At 40.2% G+C, this 20,474-nt stretch overlaps 1 protein-coding gene across 6 annotated transcripts in view; it reads left to right on the forward strand.

Annotated features, from left to right (window-relative positions):
- The window catches only part of MCTP2 (multiple C2 and transmembrane domain containing 2), a 237,150-nt gene that overhangs the window by 152,184 nt on the left and 64,492 nt on the right, over window positions 1-20,474 (forward strand). For all 6 annotated transcript variants that reach the window (XM_080808083.1, XM_080808085.1, XM_080808086.1 and 3 more), the window contains 3 exons: window positions 3,076-3,177; window positions 5,400-5,474; window positions 7,756-7,875. In XM_080808083.1, the coding sequence (XP_080664209.1) occupies window positions 3,076-3,177; window positions 5,400-5,474; window positions 7,756-7,875 (297 nt within the window). The remainder of the gene's footprint in view (window positions 1-3,075; window positions 3,178-5,399; window positions 5,475-7,755; window positions 7,876-20,474) is intronic.

Below are 20,474 nucleotides of genomic sequence, written 5' to 3' on the forward strand. Positions count from 1 at the left end.
AAAGAAAGGGACATGCAAATGCCCATTTCCCTGATTGTTGAATTAGATTTCTAATGATATTGGATCTATATTACTGTTCTGCAGAGGTACCTTCCCCAAACAATTGCCTAATATCTGTGCTCTTCTGTGAGTAGGCAGGCATGCAAAAATGTGTGTGATAAGTCAATCTGAAAAATTTTCTTGTAACAGGTTAAAGACATTGTCTATTATTTTATTCAATGACCCTTATCTTGGAGTGAAACTAAATCATCCCAAATGTCAACTCAAGAAGACTCTTCAGATGAACTTAGAGACCTCCCTTTGTCACAGATCGAAAATTGTATCATTCCTTTTTGCTTTGATCAACAGAGACCTAAAAATTAAGTTTCAGTCTTCATTTAAGTGACTATCTCATACCTGAAAGACGAAAGTATATATAGATTCTTTGCTCTAAATTTTCTTTTGGCTGTGTTTTAACTGTCCTGCTACTTAACAGAGGTTTTATAATCATAAACGGCCAGAGGTGGTTTTCTGTGTTCTAAGTATACATGATAAGCCTAATTCTCTTGACAGGAAAAATATGGTTAGATTTCCTTTCCTGTTCTATAGGTGCTCTTACATGTGGTTTGGCAAGTTGAGATGTTACAAAACTTTTTTTCCTGTATTCTTGTGTTGGAAGTTCAGATACATAAAGACTGTGAAAAATGAAAATCTTCTAAAAATAGTCCCTTTGTTTAATATTTCAATGTTTAATTATAATACTAACTATTCAAGTACATGGACCTCCTCTTAACTTAAACATATCCCAGTACAAAGTAGGGTATTTCCTCTTTCCCGTCCTCTTTCTCTTTTCCCAAAGATATTCCTTATAGCAGACAGAAGTTGGAGTCAACCGAATGTTCATCAATTGGACAGTTAACAAATAAGTTCCTATTTTGAATATTATATAGTAATTTAAAGAAAAGCAGATCTGTATACTATATACACAATATCAAATCACTTTGATAGATACCAAGTGAGGTTGTAAAACACAGTTTCACGCAGGCCAAAAATTCAAATTACTTTTTTCAAGGGCTTATTTATGAATATAAATTCTCAATACAAATTGAGGCACGATACATGCCAAATTCCTTTCTAATTTCTATGCGGGGGAAGGAATTGTGATATTTGTGGAAGTTCATAGGGACTTTTGGTTTTTTTCTTCCTGTAATTTTTCAAACTTTTTACAAATGTGTAAACTTAAAATTGACAAGTTTTAAGATAATATTCTATGGAAGTACTCAACACGATAGCCTATGTGGTATCTCTAGCTTTAATAACGGATTTAGTGTCCCTGGGTGGATTCTGTGTTTTGCTGACACAATACTAGGACACTGAAAAAGAGGAAAAGATCGTTTACAAAAAAAATCAAAAACCAAAAAAAAAATTACTATAAAATTTATTTTTTTCTACTGATACTTCATGTTCTTCTGTTGACCTTTCCTAACCCTGAAGAAATCATGGAAATTTTAAGATAACAGTACAATGACTGTGGGTTGAGGCACAGCTAAACTGGACTGAAGTCAGGTTGGCAAATTGTCATGCTGTTTTTGTATTTATTTCTTTCAACTTTAACACCCACAATTTATTAAGTGAGACTGTGGATAAAAGAGGAAGCTCAGAATCCTGTTTGGACACCGTTTAGGAAGGAAACCAGGTCTTTATGGGGCACCCCCTTCCTCTTAGCCACTGGCCAGGAAAACCATCTTTCTGTTTAAAACCTATTCAATCTGAGAGGTGGGGTGACTTTGGGAAGGAAGGTGACCTCTCCCTTGTAAAGTGGAATGGCTCTGTTTCCCCCATGACTTATTCAACTCATTTCCACCACTGTTTATAAGAACACTTGTGCTGAATGCTTGAAGTGACAGCAATAGTCAGTTAAAATATGGCTCAAATTTCATGCCTTCAAATTTCCTATGTTATTTCAAATCTTTAATCATTATAATCCCAAATGGAGCTTTTGGTCAGTTCAAGTTTTGCTGATGTCCTTTGGGAGTTAACAAGGATGCTTCCTATAAGACCGAAGTTTAATCAATACATAGAGAGCTGTGAACTCATAAAAGCATGGCTGCTCTCAGATCTGGAAAGAGAACACTTTGTGGGGACCCACATCATTTCCAAAATGGTACAGGAGGTATTTTTCTGGGATGCCTTACACGTTGGGGTCCACGGGCAGATTAGGGTGTGGAAGTGATATGACCTGCTGGCTGAGAGAGGCTATCAGAGGAAATAAATTGTGAAAACTTCTCAGTGTTCTGTGCATTGTAAATATCTTTGGATGTTGACCTCACCTTCAGCTATGCTCCTGGGTTTAATTTGCATTGCTCCATGGCTGGGAAACACTGTTTTCTTAAAATCAGCTCCTTTATTCCTTTCTTAAAAATATTTTGATGACCTCTTTATTTTGGGATAATTTTAGGTTTATAGGAAAGTTGCAGGGATACTCTAGAGTTCCTATATACCCCTCACCTGGTTTCCCCTAATGTTAACTCTTCACATTGCCACGGTACATTCGTCAAAACTAAAAAAAGAAAACGGACATTGGGCATTACCGTTAACTAAACTTCGGTCTTTATTTGGATATTACCAGTTTTCCCACTCATGTCTTTTTTTCTCTTCTGGAATCCAAGCCAGGCTACCACATCGCACTTAATCATCTTATCTCCCTCTGTCTTCTGAACTGTGATAGCTTCCGACTCTTTCCTTTTTCCCATGACCTTGGCAATCTTGAGAAGTACTGGCCAGGAATTTTGTAGAATATTTATCATGTTTAATAAATGAAAATGGATAACCTCTGGGATTTTTGAAGGAAAGCCCATGTAGACCTACTAATAATTTGTACCACTGATTTTCCATTAATAACCCAGTTTTACCCTGTTGATTGTTACTTTATCCTCTAATCAGTTTAATAGCATTCTAGAATTTAAAGTTGATGTATGATGGGTTTAATATTTGTTGCATATCTGCTTCATCTGCGTGTGCTTTGTACAGTCTCAGCTTTGCCAGTTTAGTTTAAGCCCCCTAGAAATTTGGTGTTTTATCTGTTGTTTATGACAGATTCGAGATGGACAACCAAATTGCTACGTGTTGAAGAATAAAGATTTAGAACAAGCTTTTAAAGGAGCTATTTACTTGGAAATGGACCTCATATATAACCCGGTGAGTCTAGTTGGACCAGCCATACCTCCCAGCTTCTCTCTACCTAAAGTAAAAGATGACCAGCCTGGTGAGACTCAAATCTGAAATCCGTGTAAAATGTTTCAGACATGTTGCCACTAGAGAGAGAGAACAGGGTTTTGAACTTCTACTCTAGAATCAATGTGGGACAATCCAGTTTTCAACTGGTATTAATCCCCTTGAGCCAGTAGAAATGATGGTATTTAATTCCCGGGACATCTAAATGTCAAGGAAAAACAAAACAAAACAAAACAAAACAAAAAAGTAAAAAAAAAAAAAAGAAAAGAAAAAAGAATAAACCGAGAAATTTGTTAGCTTTATTTCCAGTAATCTTGAAGGTCACAGCTGGCAGTCAGACAGAGGTAGGTATTTTCAAACCCCTGACGTGTTATTTAATTGTTACGGTAAGTGTCCTGCTATCCAACACTATCAAGAGAAGTAGTTTCTCATTTGGAAACTACAGTTGAAGGAGGAGTTTTTAAAACCTATCTTCAACCTTTAGTTTACTATAAAATATGTAGATAATCATTTGCCCATCTTTAGCTATGGGCATAAAATCTGTTTTTTATAGCACGGATTTATTATGTTTAGTTTTGTAACCTGTTCCTTGCATAAATACACTCATAACATCAATAATAATATCTACTTTCAGTTTTTGTTGTTTTTTTTTTTTTAAAGTGGAGATCTAATTTAAAGATCCAGAACAATCTGAGTATAGAATTTTCCAGACTGTTTTTTTCCCGTAAAATCATTACCTCATTATCTTTTGAGGGACTGACCTTTATCAAGGCTTTCTAGAGCGACACCGATTTCAAGTCTTTGGGTCCAGGCTTGGATTTCAATGATTTATACGATACTTGATTAAAATATGGAATTATAATAATGGGCAGAACCGGCAGAAGCCAGATTGGGAGTTAACACAGCTGATTCTCGGTGCACATGTGATTTGATTGTTGTGAGAGGAGATTCCTTTGCGTGCCGTGATGTGGCCTACTTAGCTGTGACCATGCATATGCCGTGGTATCAGCAGCCGGTTCCAGAAACGCAAAGGAGAACGCGGGTTAATCCAGTTAGCGGTATAAATGAATGTAGGGTAATGGAGTTTTTATGGTATTTATAAGAATGGCTGCCATTTAGTGGCCACCTACAATGGGCCAGGCTCTGACATTATTGCATTTAATCCTCCCAATAAACCTGGTAAATAGGTATCGTGAATGCCATTTTATGATGAGCCAATGGAATTAAATACAAGAGCTGATTTACTCATAAATGAGTGAGTCAGCATACAGATCCACATCTTTCTGATTTTGCGGCGATTCCTATGCTACTCTGCTTCCTGTGTAGCGTATTTAAGGAATTATTCATAAAATCAACGGCAGGGGCATTATTATATTTTTAGTCTCCAGTATGGAGAGGGTGATGTTACGTCCTTATCTTTCCCATTGAGTTTGCTTTCCCTTCGAGGAAATCCCCTGGGCATCTTTTACCATCAGTGACCCTGCATTTCCTGTTTTCTTCTGGCAACGCTTGTGTACGTAGTCCGTGCACACAGGTAAAACCCGAGTTTTAGGGAAGAGAGCATTACCGAGAAAATACGTTAGTGGTGCCATTTTCCAGTTGTCCATCCGATGGAGTGGAGAGGGACTTGAATTTTATTCTTTGAGCTTTTCCTCAGTACGGTGATTGGGACAAGCCACAAAATCTCTCTGAGCCTCAGTTTATCCCCCTCAAAATGGGTCTCAGATGACTCGTCTACTTATTTTTCCATAGAATTGAGAGGAAATGGGATTCTCTGTGGAAAGATGTTCTTATAAGCAGGAAACTGATTTTCACAGACAAGGTATTATTGGCGAAAAAATGGTTCAAAACCTTGATGGGAAGGAAGTTTTGTCTTAGAAACTGGTTCCAGAGCCTCCTGAACTCAACCTGTGCAGGGGTTTAAAATACCTCCACTGATTTGCAAAGTGGATGCAACAGTCTTGGCGTCCCCTGGATCCAGTCTGACCTCCCCGAGTGTGCCGGGGAAATGAGATCCCCGGGAACACACTAAGGGGTGTCCTCCATCACCTCAGCTCCCTGCCAAAGGCCTGAGGGTCAGAAGATATTGGTTTCCACATTCTTCCCAGTCATTAACAAGAAAAAGAGAAGAATGAAGTCCATTTAAATGCTGCCTTTTTTTTTTTAAAACAATGATGTCTTTCTAGGTCAAAGCAAGTATTAGGACTTTTACTCCCAAAGAAAAGCGCTTTGTTGAAGATACCCGCAAGCTGTCCAAGAAGGTAGGTGGGTGCCCTGTAGAGGGGCCCTGATACACTCAGCACCGGAAGTGCTTATTTGTCCTTACTTAGCATCTCTCCCCTCCTCCCTCCTCCCCTCCCTTCCTTCCCCTCCTCCCTCCTCCCCTCCTTTCCTTCCCCTCCTCCCTCCTCCCCTCCCTTCCTTCCTTCCTTTCTTCTTCCTGCCACCTTTCTCCTCCCCTACCCCTTCCTCCTCCTCATCCCTCTCCCTTTCTCTCTCTCCCCCTCCCCACCAAGTCCCTCTCCTTCCCTTTCTCCCTCCTTCTCTCCCCACCCCCCAGTTCTGTCAGCTTCTCCCCATCTCCAAGCCTTCCTCTGCCTCTCCCCATCTGTCCCAGAACGAGGACCTCAGTCAGCAGGACAAGAAGGGACGGACTGAAAACTAAATGTTGGATGAGGTAGAAGGTGTCAGCCCTCCATTCATCTCCTGCGTCATTCTGTCAAGGAACATGCCTAGTGTCAGCAGCCTCTGTAGACTGACTTGGCTCACCCTGCTAGCCTCAATCAGTTAAGGCCCTTTCCGCCTCTGTCCTGTCAAGGTCACAGGGAGGTGCTCTGCCCAGCGAGGCCTTAACTGCCTCAGCCCAGAGGATCTTAGGGGCCTCTAGCCTCCAGTTCCCTCAAGATGCTCCTAGCATTTTTGTACTATCTACACATTTGGAATGTGTTGGCATTTTACCGCATTCTGGGTCAGCTCTCTCCCTCTGCTGGTTTCCCTTAATCCCTCTCTCATCGGTTTAACAAAAAGGGATGATCGGGACCCAGTAGGGGAAGTTTTGCATTTTTTTAACATGACCTTTATATTTCTTTTCAGAGTCCCTCCCTGTCTTACTCTGAGGCAGTCCAGGATTTCACTCTGTACCTATTGTCCCTCGTCAGTTGTGTAACAAAGAACAAAGTGTCCCCTTTTTAAAGTGTTTATTACTTCCACCACTTCCTGTGGGGTGAGCAGCTGTGGATGACATAAAACCGTTAAATATAAACGCATCTCCTCACCCTTTTGTTTCCCATGAACTTCTGGGCACACTTGGGAAAGGCCTGGAATGTCTTCTGAAGGGAGCATCCCCGTGTTTTGTTTTGGTCTGCCATAACATTGAGTGTAATATTTATTTGGTGTAATCTGAGTAAACGTCTTTTATTATTTTTATTATTATTATTATTACTACTGCCTTGTGCCCTATTTTCTTGAAAGTTAAAACCTGCGTTGAAGTCCCTGGGCTGGCTGCTTTGCAAACAAGTTGAAATGAATCTGCCTACAACTGGGAGAAAGGACTTTACTTTGCCAAGCACGACCTCCGCGGGGGGTGGCTTTGGGCTCTGAGAGCTCCAGGGGATTTAGAGCTGAGATCCTGGGGTCTGTTAGGACCTTCCCCACATGCCTTTCACCACAGCGTGTCTCCAGATTTTTACACACTTTGAGCTTATGTTGAATTATGATGCAGGTACTTGAGATCCTTACCCATGGCGGGCACTTTTCAAAGGCCCCTCAATTTTCTTCACTGTCCACAAGGTGAATACTAAGATCAACTCCATCCTATAGGACCAGAGAGGTTAGGAAACTGGTTGGAGGTTGCACAGCTAGGAGGTGGGAGAGCTGGATTCTCCTCCCAGAATTAGCCTTTCCTATAGTCTTTTCCTTCTAGACTATATGAGCTGGAATACTTGTGCCTCTGGTTTCTATAAAAATCCATCCATTTCCTTCTTTTTTTTTTTTTAAGATTTTATTTATTTATTTGACAGACAGAGATCACAAGCAGGCAGAGAGGCAGGCAGAGAGGGAGAAGCAGGCTCCCTGCCGGGCAGAGAGCCCGATGCGGGGATCGATCCCAGGACCCCGGGACCATGACCTGAGCCGAAGGCAGAGGCTTTAACCCACTGAGCCACCCAGGTGCCCCCATCCATTTCCTTCTAAACTAATAAGCTCTCTCTCTCACATACACACACACACAGACACATACACGCACGCATACACCCCAAATGCCTTGCTGCTGTAGCTTTTACCAGCTCGGTTTTGTCCTCAATATTATTGAAACAGGCTACTCTCCATCAAAAGAGCTGCAAAGTACATTGTATTTTTTTTCCTTCTGTGGATGATGGTGTTTTAAAAAAGAATTTTAGAAACAGCGTGAGGAGTTTTTCCTTTCCATTTTTTTTTTTGAATTGGCAGCAATGCAGAATATAACTTAAATAAGGAGCCGCCTGATCTAAAGAGAGTATTTAGAGTATTTAAATCTAGCTCCTTGTTTTCCATTCTTTTTATTAGATCCTATCCAGGGATATAGACCGTGTGAAGAGAATCACCATGGCAATGTGGAAGACAATACAGTTCCTTAAAAGCTGCTTCCTTTGGGAATCCACGGTGAGAAGTGCCGTTGCATTCGTGGTAAGCCTCGATTTCGTGTTCACATTATTTGCGTTTGAGTCCCAAATCCAAATGCAGATGAATTTTAGTTTACTCGCATGATGCAGAGTTCTACCCATTGAAGGTAGCTGAAGTTCACACCTGTAAGGAAACTTTAAAATATAAATGATATCCGTCTATGTATCTTTCCGAAATATACTACAGCGTAGATAAACTTTAAAATATAAATGATATCCGTCTATGTATCTTTCCGAAATATACTACAGCGTAGATGACCGTGTAGATGTCTAAGACTGTACTTACAGCAGATTTACCCTTGGAAATCCCTTCAGTTACCCAAATCTTACTCAGATACTATCTCTCAGTAAGTTTAAGAGACCTCAATTCAATATTTTTGTAATTTTTTTTTTCCACTCAAAAAGGTGTCTTTATACAGGGCGTTTATTTTTATATTAACTGTGTCTGTGTAGTCCCTCCATTGTTAATATTTCTCTCCCTCTGTCCCTGTGAGTGCCAGTGTTTTGTGAAAAAAGTGATGGTTGAGGACTCACATGATAAAATTACTTGTTTATGATTTAAGTACATCTTCACAGACTTTGATATAAAAACATTGATTTCTATCAAACTACTTGAATCACATGACACGGTGACCCAGCACCACAGAAGGGAGTGACTAATATACGTCAGAGCACTCTTCCTTCTCTCTGGTGAGGCTGACCCATCCTTAGGAGTGAAGTAAAACCACAAAATATTCTCGCAAGAGCTGCAAGCATTCTCAGAACCACCTAAGTTAACCTCTGAGAGTCCAGGAATCTTGTAAGGACTTGAAAGTTGGTGCCATGCCCTCAACTTAGGCCTCTGAGCACCCTCCGCCATTTGTAAAAAGGACTCGTTCTTGAAGAGATTGGTAGTGTCAGACATGGAAAGAGAAACCAAATCTCCCAACTACTAATCTTGTCCTTTTTTTTTTTTTAATCGTGCTATTAATCTTTGTATTGTGCAAAGATCACAATAAGGCCTAATAGGATGTGTGAGTGGTTCTGAGTCATGATCTTCGGTAAATCATGAATCTTCTGTCTGTTTTTTTTTTTTTTTTTTTTTTAATTGTCCATGCTTTCTCCTACCTCACAGGCACCTCTATTAAAAAAAAAAAAAAAAAGAAAGAAAGAAAAAAAAATTTGGGAGGCCCGGGTGGCTCAGTCATTAAACATCTGCCTTCAGCTTAGGTCATGATCCCAGGGTCCTGGGATCAAGGCCCGCATTGGACTCCCTGCTCAGCGGGGAGTCTGCTTCTCCCTCTCCCACTCCCCCTGCTTTGTGTTCCCTCTCTCGCTGTCTCTCTGTGTCACATAAATAAATACAATCTTTAATTTTTTTTCTTTAAATCAGCCTAAGATGTCAGTGCATTCAAGGTCATTCCCATCTTTATGACACATATCACGTACACACTCCATCAGCTCCACAAGAGACTTTTCCTTTGCCGTGGAGAACATTCTGTTTGGTTTCATTAGTTTTCGATTTTCGTTGCTTCAAGATGTAGAGGGCCTATGAGGGCTGTGACTTGGACTTTTAATATACTTCTTCTTCGGTCTGAAGTTGCTAAAAACAACTGGCCTTAATCAAAACATAAATAAGAATGCTGTTAATCCGTATCTGTCTTGTTTTGGCATTTATTCATCTGCTTCCCTCTCTTTCAACGTTCTCCTCAGCTGGGGGCTTCGTGTGTTGGTTTCCTCCTCAGCCTCCCCACCTCCACTTCCCACCTGAATTCTCTTCAAAACTTTCCACAGAACGTTCTCTTGTGATTCTGGGCACAAGAGGAAAGTCAGCACAATCGGTGGCTTCTTCCAGTCAGCACCCCAGCCAGCCCCTGTGAGGAGGAGAGGATTTCCTCTTTCTTGAGCTTAATTTCTGGCACTGTGATTTTTAGAAAAACAGAGCTCCATTGCATGGACTTATGGAGAGGAATGACAGAAATGATTAATGGGCTGCTGGCCTGATCTGAAGAAAGATTAGAACAAATGAATAGAAATAGGTTGTCTACTAGAGGGGGTTTCTCAGTGGGAAGGGGGCATTGGCAGTAGGTCCACCGTCCGGTCCTGGCACATGTCCGTCCTGGGGGGTACCATGCCGGGAAACATGCTCCCAGGCTCGCAGACTGCCGTGGCTGCTTCATCCTCTCAAATCACTGTGGCCCACAAAATTGAAGATAAAGGCTCTTCCATTATCCATATAAAGGCTCTCCTCTCTGGTTCTCCGCAGTATGATGTTGCAAGGATACATGGGCTCGTGAGACTGGAAGAATCTCCTTTGTCTGTGTGTGTGTGTTTACTGGGGGACATTTCCCACTGGACGTCACTGAGAAAATGCAGTCAGTCAGGAAGGACACGTACCTGCACCTTTTCTCCGAAGGTGCTAGAATGAGGAGTGCTCCCTTCAAGGTATCCCTTTCCAGTTTTAATTTGAAATCCTGTGTTCGAACGTTAATCTCGTGTCTACCTTGACCAGCCTTGGCGGATCTCAGAGATACTGTGGATACAGAGGGAGGTGGTTTCTCCCCTCCCTGAGCCGATGAAGTGTCATGTTATTAGAGACTGTTTTTGGTCATTCCAAAAGTCTGTTCCTAAAGCAAGAGCGTATAAAGAAAATGTACCTTCAGGATAAAATAAAGTATGTATATTAGTCCCCCCTTATTATATTTTAAGACCATGGGTATCCAAGCCTTCACTGCTTTTAGGCCTCCTGCCTACCTACTTGTGATGTTAGCCTCCTGTAGGGTGTACAGATGGGTAGTTTCATCCTTCAGGGCCACCACTGGCTGTGGTACTGTGTCCATGACTCTGGGGGACCCCATTAAGGGTTATCTTTCTGCAAAGCGTTGGCTCCCCAGGTGACCTGGGCCCGAGAAAGGAAGGGCTCCTGTGATGTCAAAGCCCTGCTTCGTCTCATCCTTGCTGCCCTGTGGAGAGCACCGGGTTTGTCATTGGGGGTACAGCCTGAGTCTCTCCTGTGACCTCTCCTGTGACCCACCAAGCACAGGGCGCTGTTACTGGTCATTATTCATTGGTGTGACCATTGTTCATGCTTCGTCCACTTATCTTGGCGTTGTAGGAGCAGAAGAATTTTGTGGTGATTTAAAGCAAGCTCTCAGACCAATGTTTTACTAAGTAATAGGACTGCATTTGAAGGCCTTTCTGTTTTCGAAAGTAGGATTCGTGGTATCTGGGGGCTCATGGCACAGGTGGGTAAAGAAGTGGTTTTGGGGGGCCAGTTCCCAGTGGGGCTTTGCCTTCCTCCCAAGGTCCTGGAAGTGACTCCAGCACCACAAGCTAAGGGCAAAACTGTAGGATTTTTTTTTTCTTACGTTTTGTCAGATAATATAAAATACCCTATTAATGTCATGTCAGTGTTTCTATTTTCAGATGAGACACAACACGATCCTTGTACGATCGTGTTGAGTATATTGTGGCTGTTCATTTTAAGACATTAGGAAAGCAAAGCGTACATTTTCTAAGGATTCCTATGGGTGTGCATAGGATATATTCATATATCTTATGTTGAAAGCAGGGTTAAAGACAAGTGGCCTATAAAGATAGAAGTCCACATGGTGTCTGGTCAGAAGTGGGTGGACAAACATGGGGGGGATTTATCTATTAGACTGTCCAGGCATAAACCCCTCCACCCTGGGATTAATACCCTCTCCACTTACCCAGGGGACTGTATTCATTCCCAACACTCGGAGAAGAAAGTTGTCTTTAATTCACTGGCACGTGCTATGCGGATGTTGCCTACAACCTTGAGTTCATTGTTGTAAGAAATTAAATTTAGATTTTTTCAGAGGGGTTGAGCCATTCCAAAGCAAGTGTCTATAGGTTTGATTTCTGTTTTGTTAGACTACAGGATATCTTGCTCATTTTTGTCTCTTGAGTCTTTCTCTTTCCTCCAGATTTTCTAGATATTTTACTTTGTGGCATTTTCTGAGCTTGACTCGTTATAAATTAAATATGTATATATTTTCTTTTTTCTGCTCAGAGTCCCTATTCTCAACTTTTCCAGTGGGAAAACAAATTAATAGGAGATGTCACTTTATTGACAGAGGCCAAGGGTAACTAAAAATCATGCTTAGAAGAAGCACATCTGGGTATTTCCCTGTGAATGGATTTGTAATTAGACATGGTGTTTCATAGACCTGCACGTGGCCATTTTCAGACACAGACTTTCACCTCTAGGGGTCTTTGAGAGCTCACGTTTCGGTGCTTACTGTGTGTTTGGTGCTGTCTGAAGCCTCTTGGAAATGTTACCATCTAGTCCTCACCAATACCTGCTGATGTAGGTATCGGTTATTGCCTTCTTTGTACAGATGAGAAAAATGAACCCATAGAGGTTACACAGAGTGTCAGAGCTCATATGCTTTTAAGCCCAGCTGGGATATTAACCCAGACCATCAGGCTTTGGAGTCCCTGTGTTTAACTAGTGGGCTGTACTACCTCTCACTGATGTTTAGAATGCAGTAATTGTGGTCCTTGTACTTAAATAGATGATAATGACTCTAGGGACAACGACACTGGTCATTTCAGATATGTGTTTGGGTGGAATGAATGGGAGTTAAGCCTTTTCCAAGATGCTTTGGGGAGGGGGCCCCTCATCATGTGGGTGGAAATAATTCTTAGTCACGGTCATTACATTGACAAGAGATAGAGCCAGAACTGAAGAGGCATAAGGTGGAGATGTCTGTGCCGTATCTGTGGAAGAGCCCAGACCCTGGGAATCACATGCACAAGACATCCTTGGAATCTAGCTGGATGGTCTGGAAAATCTCAGTGGCTGGTTCCAGGCTGAGACCCAAACTGAAGACGGAGTTATTTTTACCCACATTTCAGGGGAAGCTCTTAGATGATGGAGAGCATGAAGGCTGAAAACAACTACGTGAGGGGGGTCATGGATAGACTCTATACTTTTGCCAGATTCTTTTTGAGACTTCCAGGTTATTCGAAATAAAGGATAGGAGTAGAGACAGGGACATTTATCTATCTGTCTACATTAGTGCGTTCCTTCAAAATGTCTTAAGACAATATCATAGAAAGAGATCTGTATTTCTTGTGGGCGGGGGATGGGGTACTCCATAGTCTATCCCCATGTTTTGGTACAAATACATTATTTAATGATAGGATAAGTTGAATTTGTTCTCCAAAGATAATTCTGCATTGTGATGTTTATACCATGGAACCCATCATCTATGGAGGGTTTTTGTTTTATCTTTCTTTTGGGTACATATATTATACAAACTCTAATACTGTCTATGAAAAGACCTAAAGTTACATTATAGCATAAATAAGTTTTTTTTTTAATGACAAAAAGGCATTTACTTGACAGACGGCATCATCAGAAGATTATTTTAAATAGCAAAGGTCTCCTAATGCTGTAAAAAAGGATTGCATTTTTTTTTTCTTCAATTTTCTACTAGTCTTTCAGGCACACACCTATTGCTTCAAGAGAGGCAAGTCTGTGGGGCATTGATGGATTCCTTATTTTATTAAATTTTTACTTGGACGTTTGATGTTAAAAAGTAATCTAAATCTACCATATATCAATGGGTATCTTCATAAAGCTATGATTTTAACATCTGTGACTTTTTTCCTCAATTTTTTGAGTGTCAGAAAATGAAGAATTTCTTCTTCAGAGTCGACAGGGCCTGTAATATGATACATAATTTAAAGCATCAATCAACCTCTCCTTCTCCAATAAGGTTAAAAATACAGTTCCCCACTTTCTTAGTGAAATCCCATATTTAGCATACATGGGATTCTTAGCTTTGAGAGATCCTGGAATGTTGAGAAAGGTGAAATGATTTCACATCGAACTTACAAACAACAGCAACAGTAACAGAATGGACCCTTCCAACCCACATGCCACACGTGTGCATAAACACACACACACACACACACACACACACACACACACAGGGAGACTAAGAAGCGAAGGTATCTGGGAGATACAAAGTTTCTCCGTGAAACATTTTGTGGAAACAGTTTAGTTAGCACTTCTATGAGATCTTGAGGATTGCTTCTGTCCAGGATCCATTCTGTGGTCTGAAGAATATTCAGTTTGAATGTACTTTGCTACAAATGACAACGATAATGGGAATTTTGTTTTTACATCAGACTTTTAAAATAGTGCTGGTCCATGTCTTCTTGATGCTTTTGATATTTATGTATTAACTGTGTCTAAAAGATTTACTTCTTCTTTAAGTTCTATCATCAATTTATTCACAAGTAGATGCACCTGCATTTGATTAAGCATTTGGTGGCCGTGTTTCCATCTCCACCAGAAGTCAGTTGTATGTGCAGAACAGACCTCACTGCCTGTTCGGTAGGTGTTTGCGCAGTTGGAGCTCAAGATTAACAGTATTTCTCTAAAGCTGAAAAAAAAAATCCAGTTCCAATAACCACTTTGTCTGGAGGAGAAGATATTTTTTGACATTTTAAATGCATCCATATATACTCGTGTGCGAAATGTATAAATATATCGTGTAAAATGCTTAAAATATTTGACAATTTATTGTTTTATTTAACATTTATAAGATGATTTCCCAAGCCTTCCTTTCACAGAGGACTACATAACATACCTTCAAAAATATTTTAAAGGGTGTTTTTCAGCATTTTTTTCCTCAGAACAATCCATCATCGCACATTGTGATTATAATTTTTTACAACATAATTGCACCTTCTATTGACAACTTCTCAGGCATTAACTAATTATGCCATTTAATAAAATTACAGTAATTGCATTAAAAGATTATCTGTTGAAAATTTAAAAGGACACTCTTAACTATTCTAGCATATTTTCATGTTTGTATTTTCAACTTTGTAATTGAATTGCACTCTCAGACAGAATCATAGCTAGGCTAACTGAAATCATTTGGTATTTTGGAGCATCCCAGTTTGACTAGTAAGCATTAGATCTTTTTTTTTTTTAATTCCTAGAAGAACATACATTGCCAGTCTTCACATGACCCCATTAGATAACAAGCGAATGGTTAACTCTCACTTTTGTATGACATGTGCCAGCTCTGTATGGGAATGCTTTTGTCTCTACCTACTGCCTCCTCTAAGCTTTCTGGTGGGATACACACACACACACACACACACACACACACACACATCCACACGCATCCACACGCATGTTTTCTGCCTTCTGTGAGTTTTCTAGTTGGGAGCCATCGTCCTTTGCAGATTCTCAGTGAATTCAGTCTAGTTCTCTACTGTCCAGAAATATCCTACTGTTAATTTGAACTTGGTCCTGAGTGTAGGATCTTAAATCTTAAAGAAAGAAGAGATCAGGAGGTCATGTCACTCCTTGACCTAGCTAGTGCCCTCTTCAAGCTTGCCCCATTCATTCTCACCCTCACTTTCTACAACCATTGTCCGGCGTCTCAAGCACTGTTAGATACTGAGATACAAAGATGAAACTGTCATGCTAAATCCTCCCCAGTCCCTTATCCACCTCCCTTCTCTTCCTATCTCCCTTCATTCCTCTTTCCCTTCCTCCTTCTCATCCATCTACCCCTCCTCCCAGCTTCTCCCCGGCCTCCCTCCCCACTTCTCTTGCCACTTCCCCTCCCTGCCTCCCTGCTTCTGTCCATTGCCCTCCTCTTACAGTTGAAACCAAAGCGGTGCCATTTAATGATGGACACACCCTGTAAGAAAAATTAAATTTGTCCTTTGGAGATGAACTTTGATAATATGCAAGGGAATATTTTTAAAATAGGAAATGGGCTACAAAGGTGGGTAGGGATTATTATCTGGTATCACTATTGGTAGGTGTGGTAGTATTCTCCTAACTCAAGAGGCTTCATGAGAGCAGGTGCACACGTACGTGCACATAGTTGCTGATTCATCATGGAGGATGTTAGGTAAGGACTTGGGGAAGACCTGTTCCAGGATAGGACAGAAATGCAGATCATTGTATTATACACAATACAATACAGTATGGTGTATTACACACCGTATCATTGGTGTTCACGCATCAGCTCTTTCTAGGGCTCATTCACGTGCATAGAACCACCAAATGCCAAAACATGTGGCTCTGTCTTTAAAACTCTGAGCATACTCTTCATGTTCGACCTAGTAAATTAATTCTTCACATCAAAAATAGAGGAATTTTATTTCTATGACCTAATAATTCAGGTTAATGTGAAAACACTAAAGACCTATTCAGTGTATTGTAGCCATATGTTGGAAGGATTGTTTTAGGACAGTGTGAGCTACACAATGACAAAGGCCCCATCTTCTACCTCTGCGTATGTCCTTAATGGCTTATGTGTTGTGTACACAGTAGGCTTCTGATCAATACTTCTTGGAAGAGAGCTAGAACCAGTACAAACCATCTGTGATCAGACACTGCTTTCTTTTTATTCTAACTCCTCCTCTGACTGTTGACATCCTGGGACCCCATCAGAGGGTAAAATCCAAAGACAGTCTAACAGCTTCATCATAACCTTGTGTAACGTGCATTTTTCTAGCTTTCTCTTAACGTTGCCCATCCAGGGGGTGATGCTAATCTATAGCAAAAGGGCCAAAAGGCAGCCAGCAGTTGGAGAACCAGGGGGAAGGGGAAAGGAGCTGGCATATCTCTAACCCAGATCAGCATCCCCCAAATGAGGGGGATTTTATTTTAAATTCTCCTAGAGTTGAGTGCTTTTTTCCCCACTTTCTCCATCTGTTTCTGTATGTGACACCTGGATGTGCAAACATTTTGTATGATGCAAAAATGAAAAAAAAATCTAGAAATAAAAGAGAAGGAGAGGGAGAAAAATCACCAATGTGTGTGTGAAAAGTTATAACTGGTTCCCCGCTTTGGTTCGGACCTGTTGAAGAGCCATGTTCAGCACTTGTACTTCTGGCTAATTTGATGCTGCTTTTTTTTTTTTTTTTTTTTTTTTTTGGTGGTCCAAGCTCTGTCATTTGTTTCTAAGCTGTCATTTTTATTAGTCTCTCTGGCTGATCTTTGGGGCTCCCCATCAGGTGGCGCGTGCTCTCCGTTGTCTGGCTGGGCTTGGCACGCGGATGGCCCTTTTATTGCCATGTGCAGCGCGGGCATGCTTGCCTTAGCCTGTAGCCTGTAATTAGACCCACTACAGGCGACAGTTACAGGAGAGCCTGGTAATCATTCCAGCTGCCCGATCCAATGTTTATGGAGAGAAACCTTCTTTGTGGTCTGGTGAGGGTTTACTATGCTGTATTGTACTTTTTGCCGTTTGATTTATGACTTCGGAAGGTGTGTTTTGCTGCCTTTCCTCCTCTCTCAGTGTTGTGTCATTGGCTTTTTAAATAACAGCTAATTTTGGGGTCGGGGGGGACATTCAGTGGCTTGATATTCCAGCTCTCACTTTGAAAAGATGCAAAGACAGTTAATATCCAATTCAATAGATCCTCACCTAAGCCACGTTTCTGTACAATGTTTGCTGACTTTTAATCTCACTGGGATTTTCTTATAGCCCAAATTCATATGTACCCAGTATGTGTGTGTGTGTGTGTGTGTGTACACTCATGTATATGTGTATGTATGTATGTATATGTATATATGTGTGTATATATAGCCCAGATCCATATATATATTATGTATAAATAATATATATATTTATATTTATTTTCTGTATTCGTATATGTGTAGGTTCCTTTAAAATGACTTTTCTATTTCTGAGCAAAGTTTAAAAAATTTTTGTTTCAAGTCTTTGCCAAAGATACTTCATTTTGCCAAGAAAAAAAAAAAAAGAGAAGGAAGGAAGGAAAGAAAGAAAGAAATGCCCTTCTCAGCTTACTAGGTGTTGAAAACAAGACCCTCATGGCTACTGTTTTAAGTCTGGAGAAGCACAGAGCTACAGAATGTTAAATCAGAGGCCCTTCACATTCAGTAAAGTGATTTTTCCCAAGGCCTCGTGGCTTGTTAGAACAGAGGATACTGCTCAACCCCTACACACTTGTCTAGTGTGTGATGTTTGGGGTCATGAACTTCACAATTATGGTTTTAGTTCATGAGTGTGAACTATGTCTACATGGTAGCTGTGAGTTATGTTCTTAAAATAAAAGAACATTTTTTTCCTAAAGTCTTACATTTGAACGATTTTGTATATGTCTGTAGACCTGCTACTAAATGCGGCCTGCAGGAGCAAAAGCCTGTATACTTACTGCATATACATCTGGTAGGTTTTTCTCTTCTTTTCTTTCTCTCTTTTTTCTTTTCTTCTCTTTTCTTTTTTTAAAAAATATTTATCCACTTGACAGAGAGAGCATGCATGCATGGGGTTGGGGGGTGTAGGGTAGAGGGAGAGAGAGAATCCCAAGCAGACTCATCTTGCCAGCAACAGGGTCTCACAAAGGGCAGATTCCAAGACCCTGAGATCATGACTTTAGCCGATATCAAGAGTCGGTCACTTAACCGACTGAGCCAGCCAGGTGCCCCAGGTGATGGATCTTTCTAATCCAAACTTTATGTTGATAGTGATGAAGACATAAATATGATGATCGTGATGATCTGTGCTTTTGTGTTTAAGCTTTGACATCAGCCTTTAAAACCTGTTCTTTATTGGGTTTCAGTAACAGTTAGTAAAATACTATCTAACACTTGTCTTTTGCTTAAAGAGCAACAAAACCTTAGGTGTGAATTTGCTGATACTTTCTTCTCTGGTAGATTTCTCCTCTGCTCTAAGCCAGGTACATGCAATTATGAACTTTTATGTAAACTGTTCCTTAGCAAAAACTGCTCTCCTTGGAAATCCTTGAAGTCCTTACCATTTTGGTAAGGAAATTACTGTCGTTTAACCCTCCATCAGAATTTTACTTTGCAAAATTGGAGAATGTGATATGCTTTGCTGTTAAAAAATTGGCTGTCTGTGGCCACAGTCCCCTACACCTCTTTCAGAAAATTTAAGTTTGCATTTCATTGGTGAGTTTTATATGTTTAATAATATATGTATTTTCAAAAGATAAATAATTGATATCCCAGCAATTTAATCCACACCCATAGGCGCACACAGACATTAAGAGAGGAAGAGGAGGAAGAAGAGAAGAAAGAAAAAGAGGAAACGAAAGAATGGCAAATAGCCTATTGCTTGAGTTTACTTAAAGATTGTCCTGCAGGTGGCGATAGAAACTCATAAATGATTAAAGTCCAAAGCAAATTTCTGTGGATGGCTTCTTGGGGATTTTAATTTCAGCAATTTATTTTTAATTTAATACAATCATCTACGAGCAGAAATCATATTAGTTTAAAAAAAACTCAAGTTTTGGCATTGTGTAATCTCTATTGATGATTTACTCAGATATTCTATGGCTTTTTCATATTTAGGCGTAAGAGATGGGATCTGGATTATTGTGAAGTTGGAACAGATTTCACAGGACAACCATTTCTAAGCCTGTTTTCCCCCTTTATTTTTAATTTTCTTAACTAAAATTGTGCCATTGGTCAGGGTTATAAAGTTCTTTGCTATTGTTCTAAATTACTTAGGCATAGTGCTGTGTGCGTGTGTGTGTGCATGTGAGTGTGAGTGTCTGTACACAGATACACCTTCTCATCAGAGTATGAAATCCAGTTGGTTTAGGAGGACATTTCCTTCCTTAGCTAACTGTTTGTGGTTAGTTTTAATCTGAGTGGGATCACGAATTCCTTGAAAGCAATTTTACCCAGGGATTAAAAACATAACATAAGTAATTTCTTTTAAAACATTAGAGGATGCATAGTAGATATGGTAACATTTTTTCATTATTTCATTTTGGATTTTAGGCATTGTTGAAGCAAAGTTAAAGCATTCAGGAGATCTTTATTTGATAATCAAGTTTCAAAAGTTCTTAAATTGGTTTTTGTGAGTATCTATTTTCATCTGCCATTTTTTTTTTTTTCTCTTAAGCTTGGGTTTGAAAATCCTAACTCTAAAGTGATTTGCTGAAACATAAAGCTAATATGCATCTCTTCTCTTTTCTCATAGTCTCATTTGCAAAACCTTGGCAGTACACATTTCCAAGGGGGAACTGCCTTGATTCTAAGAAAATGTAATTATTTTACTTTAAATGCGGTAGGCTTTAGATGCTGAGTGTCATGAGCAGACAGCTGTAATAGTCTTGAGCAAATTATGTGAATTTTGGCCTTTGTCTCTCTTTTGGACATGTCACCAGGTCTTCTGATAAAGTTCAAAACCAGTACGGTCTCGTATACCATGAGGTTAGATACAGAATTTCTTATAATGGAAGAGGGAGGAAAAGAAAAAAGAACGGAAAAGAAACCCAGCCTTCTTATAGTCTGTTTCAATGGCTATCCCAATTACTCATGAGGGAGAAAAGTGGAAAGTGAGTCAGACTCTCAGAAAACCTATTTTGCTGTCTTTGTGTAAAGAATATTCAGTTCTCTGTTAGCAGCTGACCAAACTCTAATCCATTAAAAAATATATCGCGGTAAGCAGTTCTTGAAAATGTTTATAATAAATGGTAAAAGCCAAGCTTCCACTGTGAGATTAGCGGTTGGAACAGGATGTGTTCATCAGGAAATGGGTTATTGCCTGACTGATGTGCCTTGCCACATGACCTGCAGGACAGATGAAGATTTAAAAGCTTGGAGTACAAGGAGTT

This window comes from Martes martes, assembly GCF_963455335.1.
Source record: "Martes martes genome assembly, chromosome: 7".
Classification (NCBI taxonomy): Eukaryota; Metazoa; Chordata; class Mammalia; order Carnivora; family Mustelidae; genus Martes; species Martes martes.